The sequence below is a fragment of the Chlamydotis macqueenii genome, chromosome 13 (assembly GCF_036417535.1).
Source record: "Chlamydotis macqueenii isolate bChlMac1 chromosome 13, bChlMac1.mat, whole genome shotgun sequence".
In the NCBI taxonomy this organism is placed as follows: Eukaryota; Metazoa; Chordata; class Aves; order Otidiformes; family Otididae; genus Chlamydotis; species Chlamydotis macqueenii.
The window spans coordinates 15491176-15507940 of NC_141568.1; the positions used below are offsets into that span (position 1 = coordinate 15491176).

General features: G+C 51.2%; 2 protein-coding genes across 4 annotated transcripts in view; one reads left to right on the top strand and one right to left on the bottom strand.

Annotated features, from left to right (window-relative positions):
* SF3B3 (splicing factor 3b subunit 3) overlaps positions 1–2039 on the bottom strand; it is a 28867-nt gene extending 26828 nt beyond the window's left edge. The window contains exons 1-3 of one of the 3 annotated variants that reach the window (XM_086758238.1): positions 1915–2039; positions 1079–1191; positions 308–634 (exon numbers count right to left, since the gene is read on the bottom strand). In XM_086758238.1, the coding sequence (XP_086614364.1) occupies positions 308–634; positions 1079–1148 (397 nt within the window). In that variant the 5' untranslated portion in view covers positions 1149–1191; positions 1915–2039. Of the gene's footprint in view, positions 1–307; positions 635–1078; positions 1192–1546; positions 1686–1853; positions 1872–1914 lie in introns of those variants that run through there. The other 2 variants (XM_086758239.1, XM_086758240.1) reach the window with 2 other exon arrangements.
* A 245-nt stretch (positions 2040–2284) lies between these two features.
* On the top strand, positions 2285–16652 carry COG4 (component of oligomeric golgi complex 4). The gene is made up of 19 exons (XM_086758241.1): positions 2285–2431; positions 2703–2785; positions 3497–3611; positions 4368–4542; positions 4750–4943; positions 5152–5257; positions 6516–6673; positions 7082–7140; positions 8482–8615; positions 9145–9263; positions 9659–9825; positions 10474–10639; positions 11963–12025; positions 12496–12612; positions 14263–14355; positions 14653–14736; positions 15052–15153; positions 15493–15621; positions 15878–16652. Exons 1-19 carry the CDS (start codon positions 2285–2287, stop codon positions 16010–16012), a joined length of 2346 nt encoding a protein of 781 aa, XP_086614367.1. The 3' UTR covers positions 16013–16652.
* Positions 16653–16765: the final 113 nt, after the last annotated feature.

Below are 16765 nucleotides of genomic sequence, written 5' to 3' on the forward strand. Positions count from 1 at the left end.
TTCTCTCCCAGACATCACACTTCAGGGCCCTGTGCACTGCTAAGCAAGCTGGCCTCTTTCCAAATTGTTTTGGCCCACCATTAGAATTAATCCGTGCAATTTCATCAGCATCAAGGAACTATTCTGAATGCCTGCATTCTCCTCGACATGCCTCATAGCCTAACGAACTGCCCCAGAGGAAACACTTCCAATTACACCTGGCAGAGACTTGCTCCAAAACAAATATCCCCGAGACAGGAGGGGAAGAAGGAAAAAAAAAAAAAAAAAAAAAGATAAAACAAGCTGACAAGCTGATAAACTAACTTACTGATCATGACAGCACGGCCTTTCGGGTCTACAGCCAAGTACTGGCCTGGCACGATTCTGCGACATCCACTCTTGCCAAAGGTCTCCTGATGAATCTTCTCAAACACGTTCTTTGAGGGCTGGTACTCCAGAATAACAATGCGTCCCGAATCGCTGCCCACGACGATATAGTCTTTAGTGCCACCTGTCAGCCTAAAGGCCATGAGGGAGCGAATGACTCCAAACACCTCCACGGTCAGCAGGGTGTGAACCTTCCCTGTGTTGGGGTCAGGGCGGAGCAGCTCCAGGATCTTGCCCCGGGAAACAACAATTTCTTGTTGTTTGGTTCCTAAAAAACCCAAAACATGAAGAAGAGTTATAAACAACACAGCAGAACGTGCAATTTCAAAAAGCACTATGAGAAAGAAGATAAAACCTCACGACTACTAAATGCCAAAGAGTTTTATGATTACTATGGAAGAATTCAAAGCAATTTATTCATCACGCTGGGTGCCGCTACTGTTTGAGCATCTTTTAACAGACCAAGGAAGTGGACAAGATACCAAATTAAATCTACAGCTAATCAAGCCAAATGTGTCTTGATCCTTCCACAAGTTACAACAGCTCAGGTAACACATTCAAGAGCAGACGGTAATACGTGAGCAAAACGCTAACGCTATACTGAAGCAGACTAGCTTCAGCAATCAAAGCAAATAAAAAACAAACACTTTTTTTTTCTTCTACTAGTCGAAAGGGCTCAAGCCAAGAAGTGCCAAGGGAGGAGGAAAGTTACCTGAGAAATTGCCATGGATAGCGAAGCTAATGCCGGTGGCACGCTGCAACGTCAGGTTGTAGAGAAACATGTCGGCAACAGGTTCGCTTCACCTTATCGTAGCTCCACTGAGTCTGCAACAAGTAGAACAAGAACGTACACTTTGTAAAACCAAAGCACAGAAAGAACTGCCGCCCTCTGGTTTGCCTGCACACGTCGCTTTACATTATTAGACTGACTGCCACGAGGCTGAATTAATTTGGTATTTATTAACATTACGGTGGAAAAAGCTCTCCCAAACACAAACGGGCTGCCGAGTATCGGCTGAGCTCCCTACTGCCCCCCGACCGATGAGGACTTCCAGCTAATTACTTCTCTAACGGTCTTAGCTGTTCAGAAACCAAAGTTAGGGAATGCCTCTAGAGGTGCCCTACGCCGTTACAGCCCACTGATCCCACCGTTCCATTTAACACGAGCCAAGCCACCCACAGCTGCTTGGAGCGAGCGCCGGAGTCGCTTCCTTTTCCCGGGGCTGACGCGGGAGGAATCCCAGCCGCGCACAGACCGCCGCACCCCTTCCCCCGGCTGCTGCGGGCCGCAGGCCAGGGGAACCGGCCCTCAGCCGCCCCGAGGCCCTCGCAGAGCCCGCAGTCGAGCACCGCCCCGCACGCCGGGCGGGTTCCCCCCGGGAAACCGCTTCGGGAACCGGCCACGGATCAACGGCCCGGCCCAGCCGCCCCTCCACAGGCCCCCAGGGGCCCGCGGCCGCTCCCCCAGCCAAAATGGCGGCCCATACCGCGCCGCCCCAGCCGAGGAGCCGCCGCAGGGCGGGCGTGGCGCAGCAGGGCCGCCCTTACCGCGCCGATGGAGGCGGATGGCGGCGGATGCTGCTCCTGCCTAGGCGGGGGCACCGCCGGCCCGCTCCGCCATCAGCTCCCGCGCCTCTCCGCAGGGGCTTCCCGCGAGGCCCAGCGCGTGCGCGCCCCCTGTGGCGGGGAAGGCTGCCTTAAGCGGCGCCTGAATGATCACACGGCGACGACTGCCCTTCCCCGTACAAAGAACCTCCGAAAAAAAATGAAATTCTGACGGTTTTTACTTAGAGCGCCGGGGGACCGTGAGTTTCCCGCGATGTCAGGCTGAACCGAGCGGCCGCAGATGTTCAGGCACCACCGCGGGCAGCCCCGACGGGCCTCACGGCGGTATCGACCGCGTCAGCTGTACCCCAAGATGGCGGCGGCCACGGCGCCGGGCCCGAGGGCGCCGGGAGGAGAGGGTGGCGGCTCGGCCGCCTCCGCCCTCTCCATGGAGCGGATTCAGTCGCTCACCGATCTGTCAGACCTGGAGGCCGCCTACAGCCGGCTGTGTGAGGAGGAGGTGTGTGGGGGGAGGGCCCATCAGGCGGTGTGGCCTTCGGTGGGGCGGGCTGGGGGGGCCCGGGACGCGGCACCCCGGAGGTGTTCGGTGCTCCAGCCCCCTCCGGCCCGCTGCTGTGGTGAGAGGAGGGATTTAGTTGTCATATGAACTCTTGGAAGCACTTACGCCTTGCTAGCTGCGTGTCCTGGATTTGGATGTAGGGTCTGTGATAAGTTGCTGGCCTGGAGGAGAGCTGAAGGCACACAAGACTTTCTTTGTCCTTTTCTTTCAGAAAGTTGTGCAGGAAGAGCTGGATGCCCTCCTGGAACAGCAAAGCACTATAGAAAACAAGATGGTTGCACTTCATCGCATGGGGTTAGTGATCCCCACCCTCTCCCTATCTTTCTGCTTCTGCACGCTGTTCAGTACCTCTCCGCTTACTGCGTGATGTGAAAATTCCTTTCAGTGTTGTGAGGAAAGCACATTCATTCTCAGAAAATACTGGACTTTAAATCAGTTTGTGGTAGGGAGGAGTAGTTGGAAACTCATCCCAGTTCTTCCCAGCAGCATTAACAGAGGGAACTGCTCCATCCTCACAGTCACCAACCCGCTTTGCTGTAGGCTGAGCAGTTCTTTGAAGGTCTCACCCCAGATATTGTCAGGTTTTGGCATCAGTGCTTGGATCAGATGTCTTGTGTCAGGCTGTTTACAGGTGTGGACAGACATTAGTGCCTCTTCACGGTGAGCTTGTGCAGGCTGTGTGGGAAGTCATTGTAAGTGTTGTCATGTCTAGTAGAAGCTTGGAGCACAAGTTCACAGGCTTCACCTTACACTTCAGAAGTGGGGAGTATCTTAAAGCCTCAGTGCCTCGTTTATACCCTGGCTGGTAGTGAGACAGCCGTTTGTCTGTGCAGCTTCTTCCAAAGCAGTCTGTTTGGTTTTGATGCTTTGCTCAAAAGAGGCATGAAATGAGAGATGCTGTTGCTGACAGGAGCAACTGGGTTTGGAGGAAGAACCATCCTGCTCTTGTAGACGATCCAGCTACTTAATATTTGCATCTCACGTTCAATTTGCTTGTGTTCCCAGCCCCAATTTGCAGCTCATCGAGGGCGATGCCCAGCAGTTGGCGGGGATGATCACCTTCACTTGTAACCTGGCCGAGAACGTCAGCAGTAAAGTCCGCCAGCTTGACCTTGCCAAGGTAACTGCACTGAGGGGGCGTTTGAGACTTGTCACCACCAAGCCACGTTCTGTCTGCTTGTGTGCTCGCAGCGCGATAGAGAAATGCACTCTTTTCTTCAGTGGGCAGGTGGGCTGGCAACTGCTTTGTTCTTTGTTTTAGTATTTTCTAGTGTTGTTAGGTAATGGGATGTTGCTGGGCTCCTGGATGTTGCAGAGTACAATAATAAATAATGCCTAGGGCTTTCTGTGTAGCGGCTAGTTCTCCAGCATCCCCTTCTGTCCCTGCAGCTCCTGGTAGAATACAGTGAATAAGCTGAGGTTAGTCTTTGTTCTGGCTCTTTCGTCAACTGCTGCAGTGCTGAGGACAGTGGAGATGGTCACGTCACCCAGGAGTGGTCAGGAATCCAGGCTGTCATGTTCTTTGTACAGAGGTAGGCTAAGAGGCATCGAGTCCCAGCGCCCAGCACAGCTGCTCAAATCAAAACAGATAATGTGTTGGTTGTCTCTCTGGTCTCTGCCTGTTTGTCGAAGTGAGGTATGGCTTCTAAGTTCAAGCTGAGTTTTGACAGGTAAATGCTGTTTGTCTTTTGGAGTCATTAGTCTTATGACTTTTTAAGTAGTTTGGTGTTTCTGCTTACGCAGTTGTTTATCACGTAGAGAAGGATTGCTTCAGTCTGTTTCTTCCTTTTCCCCTGCCCATGCTGGCTTCTCCTCATAATTCTCTTTCTCTGGTCCAGCCCACAGCAGGAAGCCTTACTGGTTGCCTTTCTTGCAGAATCGACTCTATCAGGCCATTCAGAGAGCTGATGACATCCTTGACCTGAAGTTCTGCATGGATGGAGTTCAAACAGCCCTGCGAAATGAGGATTACGAACAAGCCGCAGCTCATATCCATCGCTATCTGTCTCTGGACAAATCGGTGATTGAGCTCAGTCGTCAGGGCAAGGAAGGTAAGAACTGTTTGTGAGGATATGCTGATCAGCCACCTTTCCAGTAGATCGCACACCTACCTATCTTTCTTTGCCTGTAGGGGAATTCCAGCGTCTTCTGCCTTCTCACCCTGGGGCTGCACAGTGTTAGTCTCTCTGCTGGGAAAAAAATGTAGCTCTTGATACGGTACTGACATTGTGCTGTCACTTTTCTGTTCTTTTGGCCAGGGGGTGTAATTGATGCCAACCTGAAGCTCCTGCAGGAGGCAGAGCAGCGCTTGAAGACGATTGTCACAGAGAAATTCGACACAGCTATGAAGCAGGGAGACCTGCCCCAGGTGGAACGGTTCTTCAAGATCTTTCCTCTGCTAGGCTTACATGAAGAGGGGCTGAGCAAGTTCTCAGAGTACCTCTGCAAGCAGGTAAGAGATTCTATGAAACATGCCTCTCCTTGATCCTTGAGTTTTCCACAAGAGAGGAAAGGATCTCTGTTCAATGGAAGAACAACAGCAATAGCTTTTGCAATGGGAAGGCCAGCAAAAGCCCTGCGGGGCAGAGGATGGAGGACCACTCTATGGGATGAAGAGTATTGTTGAGTGTTACCAGCTAACTGGTCCTGTTGTCACACAGGTGGCCAACAAAGCAGAAGAGAACCTACAGCTGGTGATGGGGACAGACATGAGTGACCGTCGAGCTGCTGTCATCTTTGCGGACACCCTTACACTTCTCTTCGAAGGTAATTGTCCTTTCCTCTTTGCTGATGGATTGAAAATAGTCTGTGATGAGATTCTCCATCAGTTTAAACACTTTTAATTTTAGCTCCGGGAGATCACAAAATGCTCCCTTCCCTTTCTAGCTATGGGACAGGGACACAACTAATAGCCTCCCAGTCAGGAGAGGGCATTACAGTAAGCAAGCTTTCCTACGTACAGCTTGCGAAGGCACAAAGTGCATTTGCAAAGGATTTGTTGGCTTGGCCTCCAGGCGTTCCTGTTCTCTGTATCCCCAAAACAAATGGCTGCTCCCTGAAGGTTTCTGCAGACGTGCAGCTCCCCAGACAAACAAGTCGAATCCCTTAAGACCGAGCAGCTGTTGATGCCTCCAGGCCTTGCTCTTCAAGGAGGACCACAGGAGCTTGAAAGCAGAGAGGGAAGAGAGAGAGGGAATATGAATGCTCTGCGGGAATGTCGCCAAAGACAGTAATTGAGATCCCATGGTGATTAACTGCCTTCTTTATTAAGCCTGCTATAATTCCAGGCTGCACCACTGCCAAGTCACTCTCCGAGCCTGGCACCCTTGCTGCTATTGAAGGTCCTTAGAGCTACCGAGGCTTTCTTGGCAGTCGTGTCCAAAGAGAGGAAGCATTGCTAACTCTTGGAGTAGAGAGTTTGTGAGGAGAAAGCAATATTTTAGACATACCTCCTTGGAGATGAGCTTTTTCTCCAAGGAGGTGCTGTCTTCACTAATGCTTGCTCTCTTGGGCGTCTGCATGACAGATAAGAGCAGAACTTTCCCTAGGCTGATTTTCCTAGCAGTGCTCTTCTGTAACCTGGTAAATGCTGAAAGCTGAGACTGAATTTGGATGGGAGTTAGGCCCCCTGCCAGATTTAGCTCGTGCAGCTTTCTCCCGTGGAAGCTTCATACCTTGTATCTTGCTGGGTAGGAGGGCAGCAGATGCATTGCATGGCGGGAGCTCTCTTTAGGAAGAGAGATGGCTTCTAGTCCAGGAGGTTTGCACTACAGCCTTGCAATAAACAGCAGAGAGGATGGAAGGTGTCATATGCAGAGAGAAGATGCCATGGAACAAGGGTTGGTAATGTCAGGCCTTCAGTGAGGTGCTAGAGTGGTTGGACAGTCTAAACTGTTTATCTGGGGACTGAATGATCCCTTCTTAGGTGTTGTCTCTGGATCTCTCTCTGTAGCTCTGCTCTGGGTCCAGATTGGATGGGAACTCCTGCTCGAGTCTCTTTCTTATGCTTCCCCTCTCCCTGCAGGGATTGCTCGCGTTGTGGAGACCCACCAGCCCATCGTGGAGACCTACTACGGGCCGGGGAGGCTCTACACCCTCATCAAGCATCTGCAAGTGGAGTGCGACCGGCAGGTGGAGAAGGTGGTGGACAAGTTCATCAAAGAGAGGGACTATCACAGGCAGGTAAGAGGGGTGTGATGCAGCCTGACGCAGCCAACTGCAGCCTGCATCCAGCTCTGTGGGGCTCCAGCTGCCATAGAGGTGGCAAAGTTTGACCTTGTGTATTGAGAGAAACCTTGCTTTACTCTATATTTGCGCTGATGGCTGAAGGGGTCCAGCTTGTAGCTATCCCTTCTGTTGGAGGGAAGAATTCATTGTGAGCATGGTAAATGGACCATGAGCACAGGATTCTTTGCTCTGCAGGGCGCCTTCCCTGATGCAGTTCCCATCTCTGGCAGTGCTTTCCGCAAAGCATTCCTGTCGCCCTCCCTGAGTAAGCACCTCCTTAGGCTACAGCACAAGAAGCAGCTGTTAACTCCAAGTCACTAGCAAAGACTTTGATGACTCTTCCTTTTTTTTTTGTAATTACAGTTCCAGCAAGTTCAGAATAGCATGATGAGAAGTTCTTCTGCAGAGAAGATTGAACCAAGGTACAAACAAAACCTCTTTTTGCTCTCTAACCTTCCACTCTTGAGCTGTTGTTAACACTACTTAGCATTTAGATAACTCTCGCTGTCTTCCAGAGGCTTTATGGCTACTAAAGCATAAAATCCAATTGTTAGATGTCCTTCACTGCCCTTTTATAAAGGCAGCTTCTGCGGTGGTGCTTTGTTTTGCTTACTCATTACTTTCAAGCTTTGGCCCTAAACATTGCTGGCTGACAATATCACTGCACACGAAGGACTGAGACTTTAATTGCCTGTGCCCACTGCCTTCTGATGGTCACAGTACAGACCTCAGAGCCCATGAAATGGAGCAGCTCCCTGGGCAGATAATTTGTGACACAATCACGAATAAATCTTTGGGTCTTATTTAATCTGTACTGCTGCTGCAGCAACTCTGTAACGTCAGTTTCTTGCTAATGGAGTATTTGCATAGCACTTAAGTAAGGCCATTTGAATGTGCCCTTCTAGCATTGCATGACTTCTAAACATGCCTTGAAAGAAAACTTAAGTTCCCGAGATCTGTCTGTGAGCCTACAAGACTAATTATTTCAGCGATAATATAGAGATCCACTTACTATTTGACCTGAGCAATAGTGCGTGCATCCCAGGTTTTCTCAGCTTTTGCTTTTTCATCTGTGAAGTAAAGCTAATGGTTCCTTGTCCCACTCCTGTGTCATAAGGCTTTGAGCAGGATTTGTAAAGTTCTTCTGAGCACACCGATAAAAAAGCTACTGATGTGACAGTCCTTTTTTTCATAGTCATCTGTAGTCTGAATACTGTGTTCTGTATTGTCACATGCTTTTTTTTGTCTCATGTTTCCTGAGCTGTTGAGCTTAAACAGATTCTTCATCATTTTCAGAGAAACACATGAATCTGTGGGCAAGAGCACATACATGGAGGTGGCAGGGACCAGACATTTCTAGCACTGGCCATATAGGGCTCACAGAATCATAGCAAAACAGGTAGGAGAGGATTGCCAAAGGTCTCTAGTCCAACCTTGCACTCTAAACGGGGCTCATTTTGGAGTTATATCAGGTTGCTTAGAGTCTCACAGTCCTGACTGCTGTGATTTTAGTGTGGTTGTTCTCACATCCACAAGGGAATAAGAAGCTTCTCTGTAACGATTTTTTCAGGACGCTTTGATTGTATATCCATTCTTTGCATATACCAGTTATTCTGCTGAGCTTTGCCACTCGACGGCACAGATGAAAAGGGGCAGTATTGATCTCATAATAAGACAACAGAGAACACACTACTTAACTCAGTTAAATTAGTGCCTCTCCTTTTGTAGTCTTGCTACCTTGATTCTTGCTGTGTCCGTTCCAGGGAACTTGACCCTATTTTAACAGAAGTCACCCTGATGAATGCCCGCAGTGAGCTCTACTTGAGGTTCATCAAGAGACGAATAATATCTGATTTTGAGGTGGGAGACTCGATGGCCTCAGAGGAAGTAAAGCAAGGTAACGCCTTGAATACCAAGACTTGCAGACTCTCTGCTCCTTGCAGCCAGAAGTGGAGATAAATCTGAGTTAGTAGCAGAGCAGGGCAACACAGGATCAGTAAAGACCCTTTGGGAGCACTCTGTGGAAGAGGATTGGGTAGCCTGGCCTCACCAAATCTGTTTTCAGCACTGGCTGTTCCCTCTAACAGGGAAACCAACCTTAGGAATGACTAGAGAGCATAATAAACAAGGTCCCCAAAGAGAAGGAGGGCCCTTTGATCGCTGCAGGTGCAGATCCTGAAGGTGGAGGCCACAGGGAAAACAGACTCAGGGTTTTGGTACTCCACGGAGCTCTGGAAGTCACTTCTGTCACCTGAAAAAGTCAGCTCAGCAATTTCAGCTCCACAGTTGAGGCCTGTGATTTAGTCTGAGTTGGGCTTTGCAGGTGTGTGTCTGTTGGGTGCTCATGAGACAGGCAGCAAGGGGATTAGGTGGAACTGCTTTCTGGCACCTGGTCCCTGCAGATGATTCTCTTTTGTGTTCTGTAGAGCATCAAAAATACCTGGACAAGCTCCTCAACAACTGTCTGCTGAGCCGCACCATGCAGGAGCTCATTGGCTACTACATCACCATGGAAGAATACTTCATGAGGGAGACTGTCAACAAGGTAGGGCTCAGACTGCTGCTTGCAATAGCCTCCGCTCTCTGCCGGTGGCTGAGACCTCTGTGTGCGCTCCACAGTCCTCTGCTGAGCATCCCTAGGGAAGGAGATGAGTACATGGCAGGTCTGCAGTTGTTGGGAAGGGTTTTTGATTCCCTTGGCCTTGAAAAGCAAGCAGCTGTTTCTGAACTTTGACTGCAAACATGCTCCTGAGTATCTTCCAGAGCCAGATCTTCTGGGTCTGTGGGCTACTGAAAACGAGGATGAGCGGTGCCAGTACACACGTGGTACAGTTCAGCTCAGGGTGAAGTGGGTAGGCTGGCACTTTGGTCTCACAGCACTGCTCTCAGAGGACACCTTCACTCGCTGAGCTCAGGGCACTGAGAGAGCTTTCTTTGCAGGCTGTTGCCATGGATAGCTATGAGAAGGGCCAGCTCACCTCCAGCATGGTGGATGACGTGTTTTATATAGTGAAGAAGTGCATCGGGCGTGCTCTGTCCAGCTCCAGCATAGATTGTCTCTGTGCCATGATCAACCACTCCACCACTGAGCTGGAGTCTGACTTCAGGTAATGAAAATAGACCAGGTTCCTTGTAACTTGCCTCCGTCTCACATTCTGCAAACAGTTTGCTGTCAGATGGTCTTCCTCATGTTCTTTGCCTTTGAACCGGCATTTGTTTTCTCCATGGAAGGTGCTCATAGGAAGCAGCATCAGGTGAGAAGCTGGAGCTAGGCATGCTTTTCTCACAGTAGTGGTGGTCACCTGCAGGACAGACAGAAAAAGGAACCTCGTGACCCCAAATCCCTCTGAGACTGAATCACCACGTAGCATTGGAGTGCTACCTTGCTTGATGGCACACGGTCACCCCTAATTGTTCTCTGGGTTGCCTGTGAGATTGCTTAGTAACTTGAACTTGGGGTGAGCCTGCAGAAATTGTCCTGCTCCTGTTTTTCTTCCCAACATAGGAGTAGGGAACTGTGACTGAAGACAGCAGACAGCTGCAGGCAGGATTTTTGGGAAAGGTCAAAAATTGAGTGGTTATGTTTTTCTGGATACTGTCAGGAGATATTTGCCAGCCCTTTTTTGTCCCTGTGAAGTTCCATTTACCTTGTTCAGGTCACAGCTCAGCCAGAGCGCTGTCCTGTGTCACACAGCCACTCTGTTGTGGCTTGCAGTATTTCTTCTAAGCCCTGGTATCTTCTGCTTGCACCATAGGGAGGTTCTGTACAACAAGCTGAAGCAGGGCTTTCCGGCCACGACCTTCCAGGACTTCCAGAGAGGGGTGACCAGTGCCGTGAACATCATGCACAGCAGCCTGCAGCAGGGCAAGTTCGATACCAAAGGCATCGAAAGCACCGACGAGGCCAAGCAGTCCTTTCTGGTGAGTTTGGTGGCTGTTCTGGTGTAGAATGAGTTGGGGTGAGGGGAAAGACAACGGGGAGCTCTTGGGAACAGGATTGGTGCAACTATCACATATTCCGAGAACCTGAACACCTATTCAGGCCTGACTTAAGATGTCTGGTAGGTGCTTCTGCCTTACCTCGTGTTTGTAGGGCTTTCACACCAGGCCTTCGCAGATAGGATCCTGTGACTGCCTCTTAGGCTGCTGCAGTGATGATTCCCTGCAGACTGGGGAAGATTCTGTGCTCTTTGGAGGTGTCCATCAATCCTGTTCTTCACAGGCTCTGCACAAAAGGTGGTTGGAGAGCATCTCACCCACACTTTTATCTAGATCAAAAAGTTTCCTAGCCCAAGCTCACAGCTCCTTCATTTTTACTTATCAGATTGGAGAGTTTCCATTAGAGCAGGGTTGTCTGCTCTGCTCGGCCTGCAAGATCCTGCTGCTGCCTTCTCCTGACAGCAGTGTTGCAACTCCCTGTGTGCTTGAGCAGGCCAGAACATGGCAGTGGGCATTAGAGACCCCTTGGAGAGCATGTGAAGGGCTGTCGCTCCTGTCTTCTGTAGGATAACACATCCTTCCCCGTGGTGAGACACTCTATAGGCCTTGCATTCTGGAAAAGATCTCACTGGGAGAGCAACTTTGGATCTGCTCCCTCCCCTCAGCCAGCCCCACTGTTTGAGCAGACCTGTGGGCAGAGTCTCTGAGTACTGGAGAGGGGCTGGCTCACCCTGCCTTGTCTCTCTCTCTGTAAGTTGCTGTGAGCACCCAGTGCTGAAGAGGCTCCTTGGGACTTTGTACAAGGAGAGAAGGCGACAAACAGAACGGGAGGGACTGAACTCTTCCATTTCATTAAATTCTTGGTTACAGGTTTCTGCATTTCTTGAAGTAAAGTCCTTGAAATGTCAGTTCTGCTGGAATTCCTCATTCACCTGTCAGCTTGCCTCATTTCCCTGTCTGCACAAACCCCAGCCTTATACTGACACTTTGTTCAGCTTCAGCAGGTAGAGAACAGCCTGTTTAGTGAAGAACAGCTACTCATCTGGCAGGAGGGGTGCTGATTCCTCCTGCCTATATACAAATGCCTTCTTGCCTCCTGTGCTTCTCTGGACATAGCGTATAAACCTTCTGCCACTCCGGGTCTGTTGTTCTTCATTGCACTGTCACAGGAAGTTGGGGGTACATCCTGTCTTCCACCAGTCACCTGCAAGTGGGGCTTCGCTGCAGCATCGTGGACTTGGGGCTGAGGTGCTGGGAGATTCTACTGAACTCCACTTGGCTTTGTTTTGTTGTTTTTTTTCCCAGGTGACCTTGAACAATGTGGAAGTTTGCAGTGAAAACATCATGACCCTAAAGAAGACTTTGGAGGTGTGGTTTGGATTCTTTACTGTTTTTTCTATAATCAGATTTGTAATATCCTCCCTGGCGGGGGGTCAAATAAACCCTCTGGACTTCACTATGTTCAAATTCCTGAGGTCTTTGTCTTCCAGCCTTAGGAAAGCAATTTTGAGCTGGCAGAGCAATCTCTGTCAGCAGCAGCTGGAAATACCAGTTCCTCCAGCTTGACCAACCTGGTACAGGCCAGGAGCCAGTGCAATAACACTGCATCATTGAGAGGTTGTGGTTCTCTGGTGATGGGCTAGATAGCCCCTGGCTTCCTTTCCTGCTGTCCTCTCCCTAGCTGCAGCCAGCAGCCTCTCCCTGCACGGGGGCAAGAGTTCGGCGTCTGTTCTAGCCTGCAAGCGTGCTGGTTGGGCAGCCAGAGCTCAGCAACACGAAGGGATAGAAACAGCCCGGGTTATTAATTTGCAACTTGCTCATGGATCTCTTCCCTGCAGAGCGACTGCAGCAAACTGCTTAGCCAAGGCTTCGGGGGTGAGCAAGCGCAGGCCAAGATTGACAGCTGCCTCTCTGACATGGCCGCCATCTCCAACAAATTTCGTGACCTGCTGCAGGTGAGTGTCTCGCTGCGTTAACCGCTGGCCTCCAACACTGGCTGTCCGGTGTCTTCAGGGAGAGCTCAGGCAGGAATAATTTCAGCGCAAGGCCTGGGCCACATTTAACTCCAGCAGTGCTGGGTGGGGGTGCAGGAGGGAGCAAATCAGTCAAGCTTTGAGGCATGGAAACACATCCAGCCCGTTTGCGCAGCTGCACCAGCTGGCGGCTGCGTAAAAAGCACTGGAAGCAGCTGCAGAGCCAGAAGGAAAGTTGCTCCGTTTGTCCTCACTCAGCACAGAGTCATAGTTGGTTCAGCATTTTCAGGAGAAGAAATGTTAATACCATTTCCATCTCCTCCATCGTCCCTCGTGGTGCAGCACGTTATCAAGTTGTCCAGAGCCTCAGTAGACAATGCTGAAGGTAGAAAAGAGCTGCTCTTCTCTCATGTTCCCTCCTTTCCCAAACAGAAGAAATATTTCCTGGCATGGGGTAGAAGGCTCTCTGGCTAAATCCACTGTCTTGTGTGGTACGCTGGGGCCTGATGCCCTGAAATTTCACAGTGGTTTCTGGCAGGGAGAGGAGAGCAGGAAGACCTGTTATCTCCTGTGGAAAGAAGCCAAACAAAACAGAATATTTTGACCCAAGTTTGCCATCAACTTTGTACTTCACAGAGGAACCAGATCATTTTTCATTTGGCTTTGCAGTTCACTGCAGTCAGATGCCTTCAGGGTCATTTTGTCTGTGAACTCTCTTGAGACTTGTGGTCAGTATGGAAACCAAAGAGCTCATCAGTAAGGAGTAAAACTCCAGTCCAGCGCTAGTGTGGTATTAAAACTGGCTGCAAAGCCGTCAGGAGGCTGAGCAGCGAGCTCCCGGGCTGAGTCACACGCACATTGAATTTGCCTTGGAAAAGGGCAATTGCCAGCAGGGCCTGTTCAGAAATGCCATTCTGAGTTAAAAACTTCTATCAAATGCCAGGCAGAGTTGGTACCTGAATAGTTTTCATGCTGGGTGAGCTTTCTTGATGTCTTGCTGAGCCAAATGGGGGTGGCTGGCAGGAGAGGGCTTTCAGAGAGTTCTGTAGCATCCAAGTGGACAGAACAGCCTTTGCTGACAACCTGCTGCTTGGGGGAGATGGCGCGTGCTGGAGTTATGATTAATGCAGGGAACTCACTGTGGTTACAGCTTTTTTCCTCCTTTTAGCTTCTCCTACCAAGCTGAGCTGCACTGGAGGTGGGCAGCATCAGCTGAGTCCAATCACGGTGTCCTCCTGGCTGGCACTGAGTGGAAAGGCTGGTGTTTGCATCCTTTCCTGCCCTGGTGGGATGTGAACTGGACGCTTCTCTCCTGCCAGGAAACCTGTAGCTGTGTGGGCAGGGCTGAGGAAGCCGAGGACCTTTCAGGCTGCAAGTCAGCACAATGGCAGCTTCTGGGCCAACTTCCTTCTGCTTCTTGTTGTTGTGGTGTCCTCAAAGCCCTCCAGCACTGGAAGAGTGTGGGATCTGGGACTTCTGAGTTCAGTTTCCTGGCAAGTTGTGTGGGTCAGTTTCCCCAGCTTGCAGTGAGGGTGTGAGGCAGCACTGGGGACAGCCTGGCTGTAAAGGTTGTGTGTCGCTGGATGTTAGCTGTGCTCAGTCAGTGTCCTCCCTTCTTCCTGTCCCCTTCAGGAAGGTCTCAATGAGCTGAACAGCACAGCCATCAAACCTCAGGTGAAACCCTGGATCAACCTGTTCCTCTCTGTCTCCCACAACATTGAGGAGGTAAGGCTCTGTTCTCTGCTTCCAGCTGTACTTCTGCACTCTGCTCAGCAGCACAGTCAGACCAACCGCTGTCTCATTCCCCTCAGTTCTCTGCTCTTTCCTCAGCACAGAGCAACAGTAAAATACCCAGAACTTGCTCTGCATCCAAGCCTGGAAAGGGATATTTGGCTAGAGAGGAGCTCGAGAAAATGGGGTGCAGTGCTGCTCCAGGAGGGGCCTCCCTCCCTGTCTTCTGGGCCATTTGCTGCTGTTCCTGGCAGGCCACATAAACAAGCCTTTTATGTGTTTCAATGTCAGGAGGAGTTCAGTGACTATGAAGCTAACGATCCCTGGGTCCAGCAGTTCATCGTCAATCTGGAACAGCAGATGACAGAGTTCAAGGTGAGAGAGGGAGGGATGTGGCAGCCCGCCAGGCTTTGGCCAGAACTCCACGTGGCGTCTCCCAGCTCTTCTCCTGCTCAGGAACAGTGGGCAGAGATGTCCCCCGGTGCCTTGCAGAGCTCTTAGAGACCCAGTCACCCCCTTCTTCTACAGTTCTCAAAGCCTGCTTGCACACCCCACATACCTGCATCGCTTCTGCGGCACTCACTGAGCCTGCAAGTGATGGATCTTTATTTGAAAGCTCTCATAGGCTTGGGTTTTGTGGACTTCTGCTCAGTTATTCCTGACAAGAGTGACATGCGTTTCTGCTTCCAGGCTGGACTGTCTCCAGTGATTTACGACACTCTCACTGGTCTTATGACCAGTCTCATAGCCATCGAACTGGAGAAAGTGCTGCTCAAATCCACCTTCAGCAGGGTAAGAGAGATGCTCTGCCAGGAAACCCTCAGGAAAGGGATGGGGCAAGGCAGAGGCAAATATTACCCTCAAAGAAGCTCTGCCACCGCTGGTGGCCAGCTCAGGGAAACCTTGTGTTAGCACAGAAAGTGTATTTTTGTGATGGGGCTGGGAAGAGCTTGCATCTATGAGGGGCTGGCTTTTAAGGTGGGTCTAAGCCTAAGTCAGTTTAACCTGCAATAAATGGTCTAACTGGCACCCTCCTGCTCAGAGACCTGCCCCTGTAACTTCTGTTCACTGTGTGCTGGGCACAACCCCTGGGCCTGCCTGGAGTTACCAGGGCTCCCTTGGTCCCCACAGCTTGGCGGTCTGCAGTTTGACAAGGAGCTGAGGTCTCTCATAGCCTATCTCACCACGGTCACCACCTGGACCATCCGCGACAAGTTTGCCCGGCTGTCCCAGATGGCCACCATCCTCAATCTGGAAAGGGTGAGCTGCACTTTGTCTGCTTTTACTGGGGGAGTGTGGGAGCCCCAGCTGGACTCCACATGGATTTAACTGGGCTCATCCAGACATTGTCACACCTATGGTGGAGGGAGAAGCTGCAAAGTTTGCCCCATGCCTGCTGGACGTTTGCCTGCAGAGGGTTAGTGGCAGGGAGTACCGTGACTGTAGCCAGAGTCTGAACTCACCTGCGAGGGCGGTCGGTGCCGAGTTGTCGCCTACAGCTCTCCTCTTTCTCCAGGTGACGGAGATCCTGGATTACTGGGGCCCAAACTCCGGCCCGCTCACGTGGCGCCTTACTCCCGCCGAGGTACGGCAGGTGCTGGCCCTCCGTATCGACTTCCGCAGCGAGGACATAAAGCGGCTGCGCCTGTAGTTGGTCGGTGCTTGGGTCAGTGCCGCGCTGGAGGAAAGCAGGAAGGCTGCAGCTCTGGATCCTGCCCACGTCCTGCCCTGGGGCCAGCCGTTAGAGGTGTGGGGATGTGGTGATGTCTGCCCTTCTGCGCGTGTTCCTCGGAGCAAAGGGCTTTCCTGGGCCTGGGAAGAGCTGCTGTCCTTTTGCGGGAGCAGAAACAAGGCAGCAATCTCTCACATTGAGAGCAGTGTGACACTATTTCTGAGGACCTGTGCTAGTCTGAGGGCAAGCTTGTGCTAGCGCCCTGTTCCGCTGTGCTGCGGAAAGCGCAGGTGGTCTGGGAACTTGGGGGCTGTGTGCTGTGTTAAATACAGGTCTGCACAGAGCACGCTGCCCGTGCTGCTGGCCACAATCCTGTTCTTTCTGTGCTGCCAGTTTAAGGGTCAGCTACTGCAGTCCTACACATCCTGAGCCCTAGAGCTTGCCTGGGAGACCTGGGAGACAGAGACTGTTCTGTGGAAGGGAAAGGAATTATTTCCTTGTGGGGAGGGTGCTTGGAAAATCCCTAGGAAGCTGCTGTAGGAAGCGGGGCTGTGTCCCTGATGGCTTGCTGTGCCCTGTACCGCTGTGCTGTAAATAAACCTCGCCTGGCTGAGCAGCAGCTTTGGGTGCGTCTGTGGGGCTGGAGAGATGAGGGACGAGAGCTGTTTGCCATTTCTGCTCTTCTACCCTGCGCCACGGCATCAAGAGGACCTTCCTGCCCCAACCCCAGCT

What these genes read in the sequence shown, in the direction of transcription:
- COG4 (XM_086758241.1), top strand. Translation starts at nt 2,285, where the DNA reads ATGGCGGCGGCCACGGCGCCGGGCCCGAGGGCGCCGGGAGGAGAGGGT. An exon ending in GTTGCACTTCATCGCATGGG is followed by an intron (nt 2,786 to 3,496) that starts GTTAGTGATCCC and finishes TTGTGTTCCCAG; the next exon opens with CCCCAATTTGCAGCTCATCG. An exon ending in CCCTAAAGAAGACTTTGGAG is followed by an intron (nt 12,026 to 12,495) that starts GTGTGGTTTGGA and finishes TCTTCCCTGCAG; the next exon opens with AGCGACTGCAGCAAACTGCT.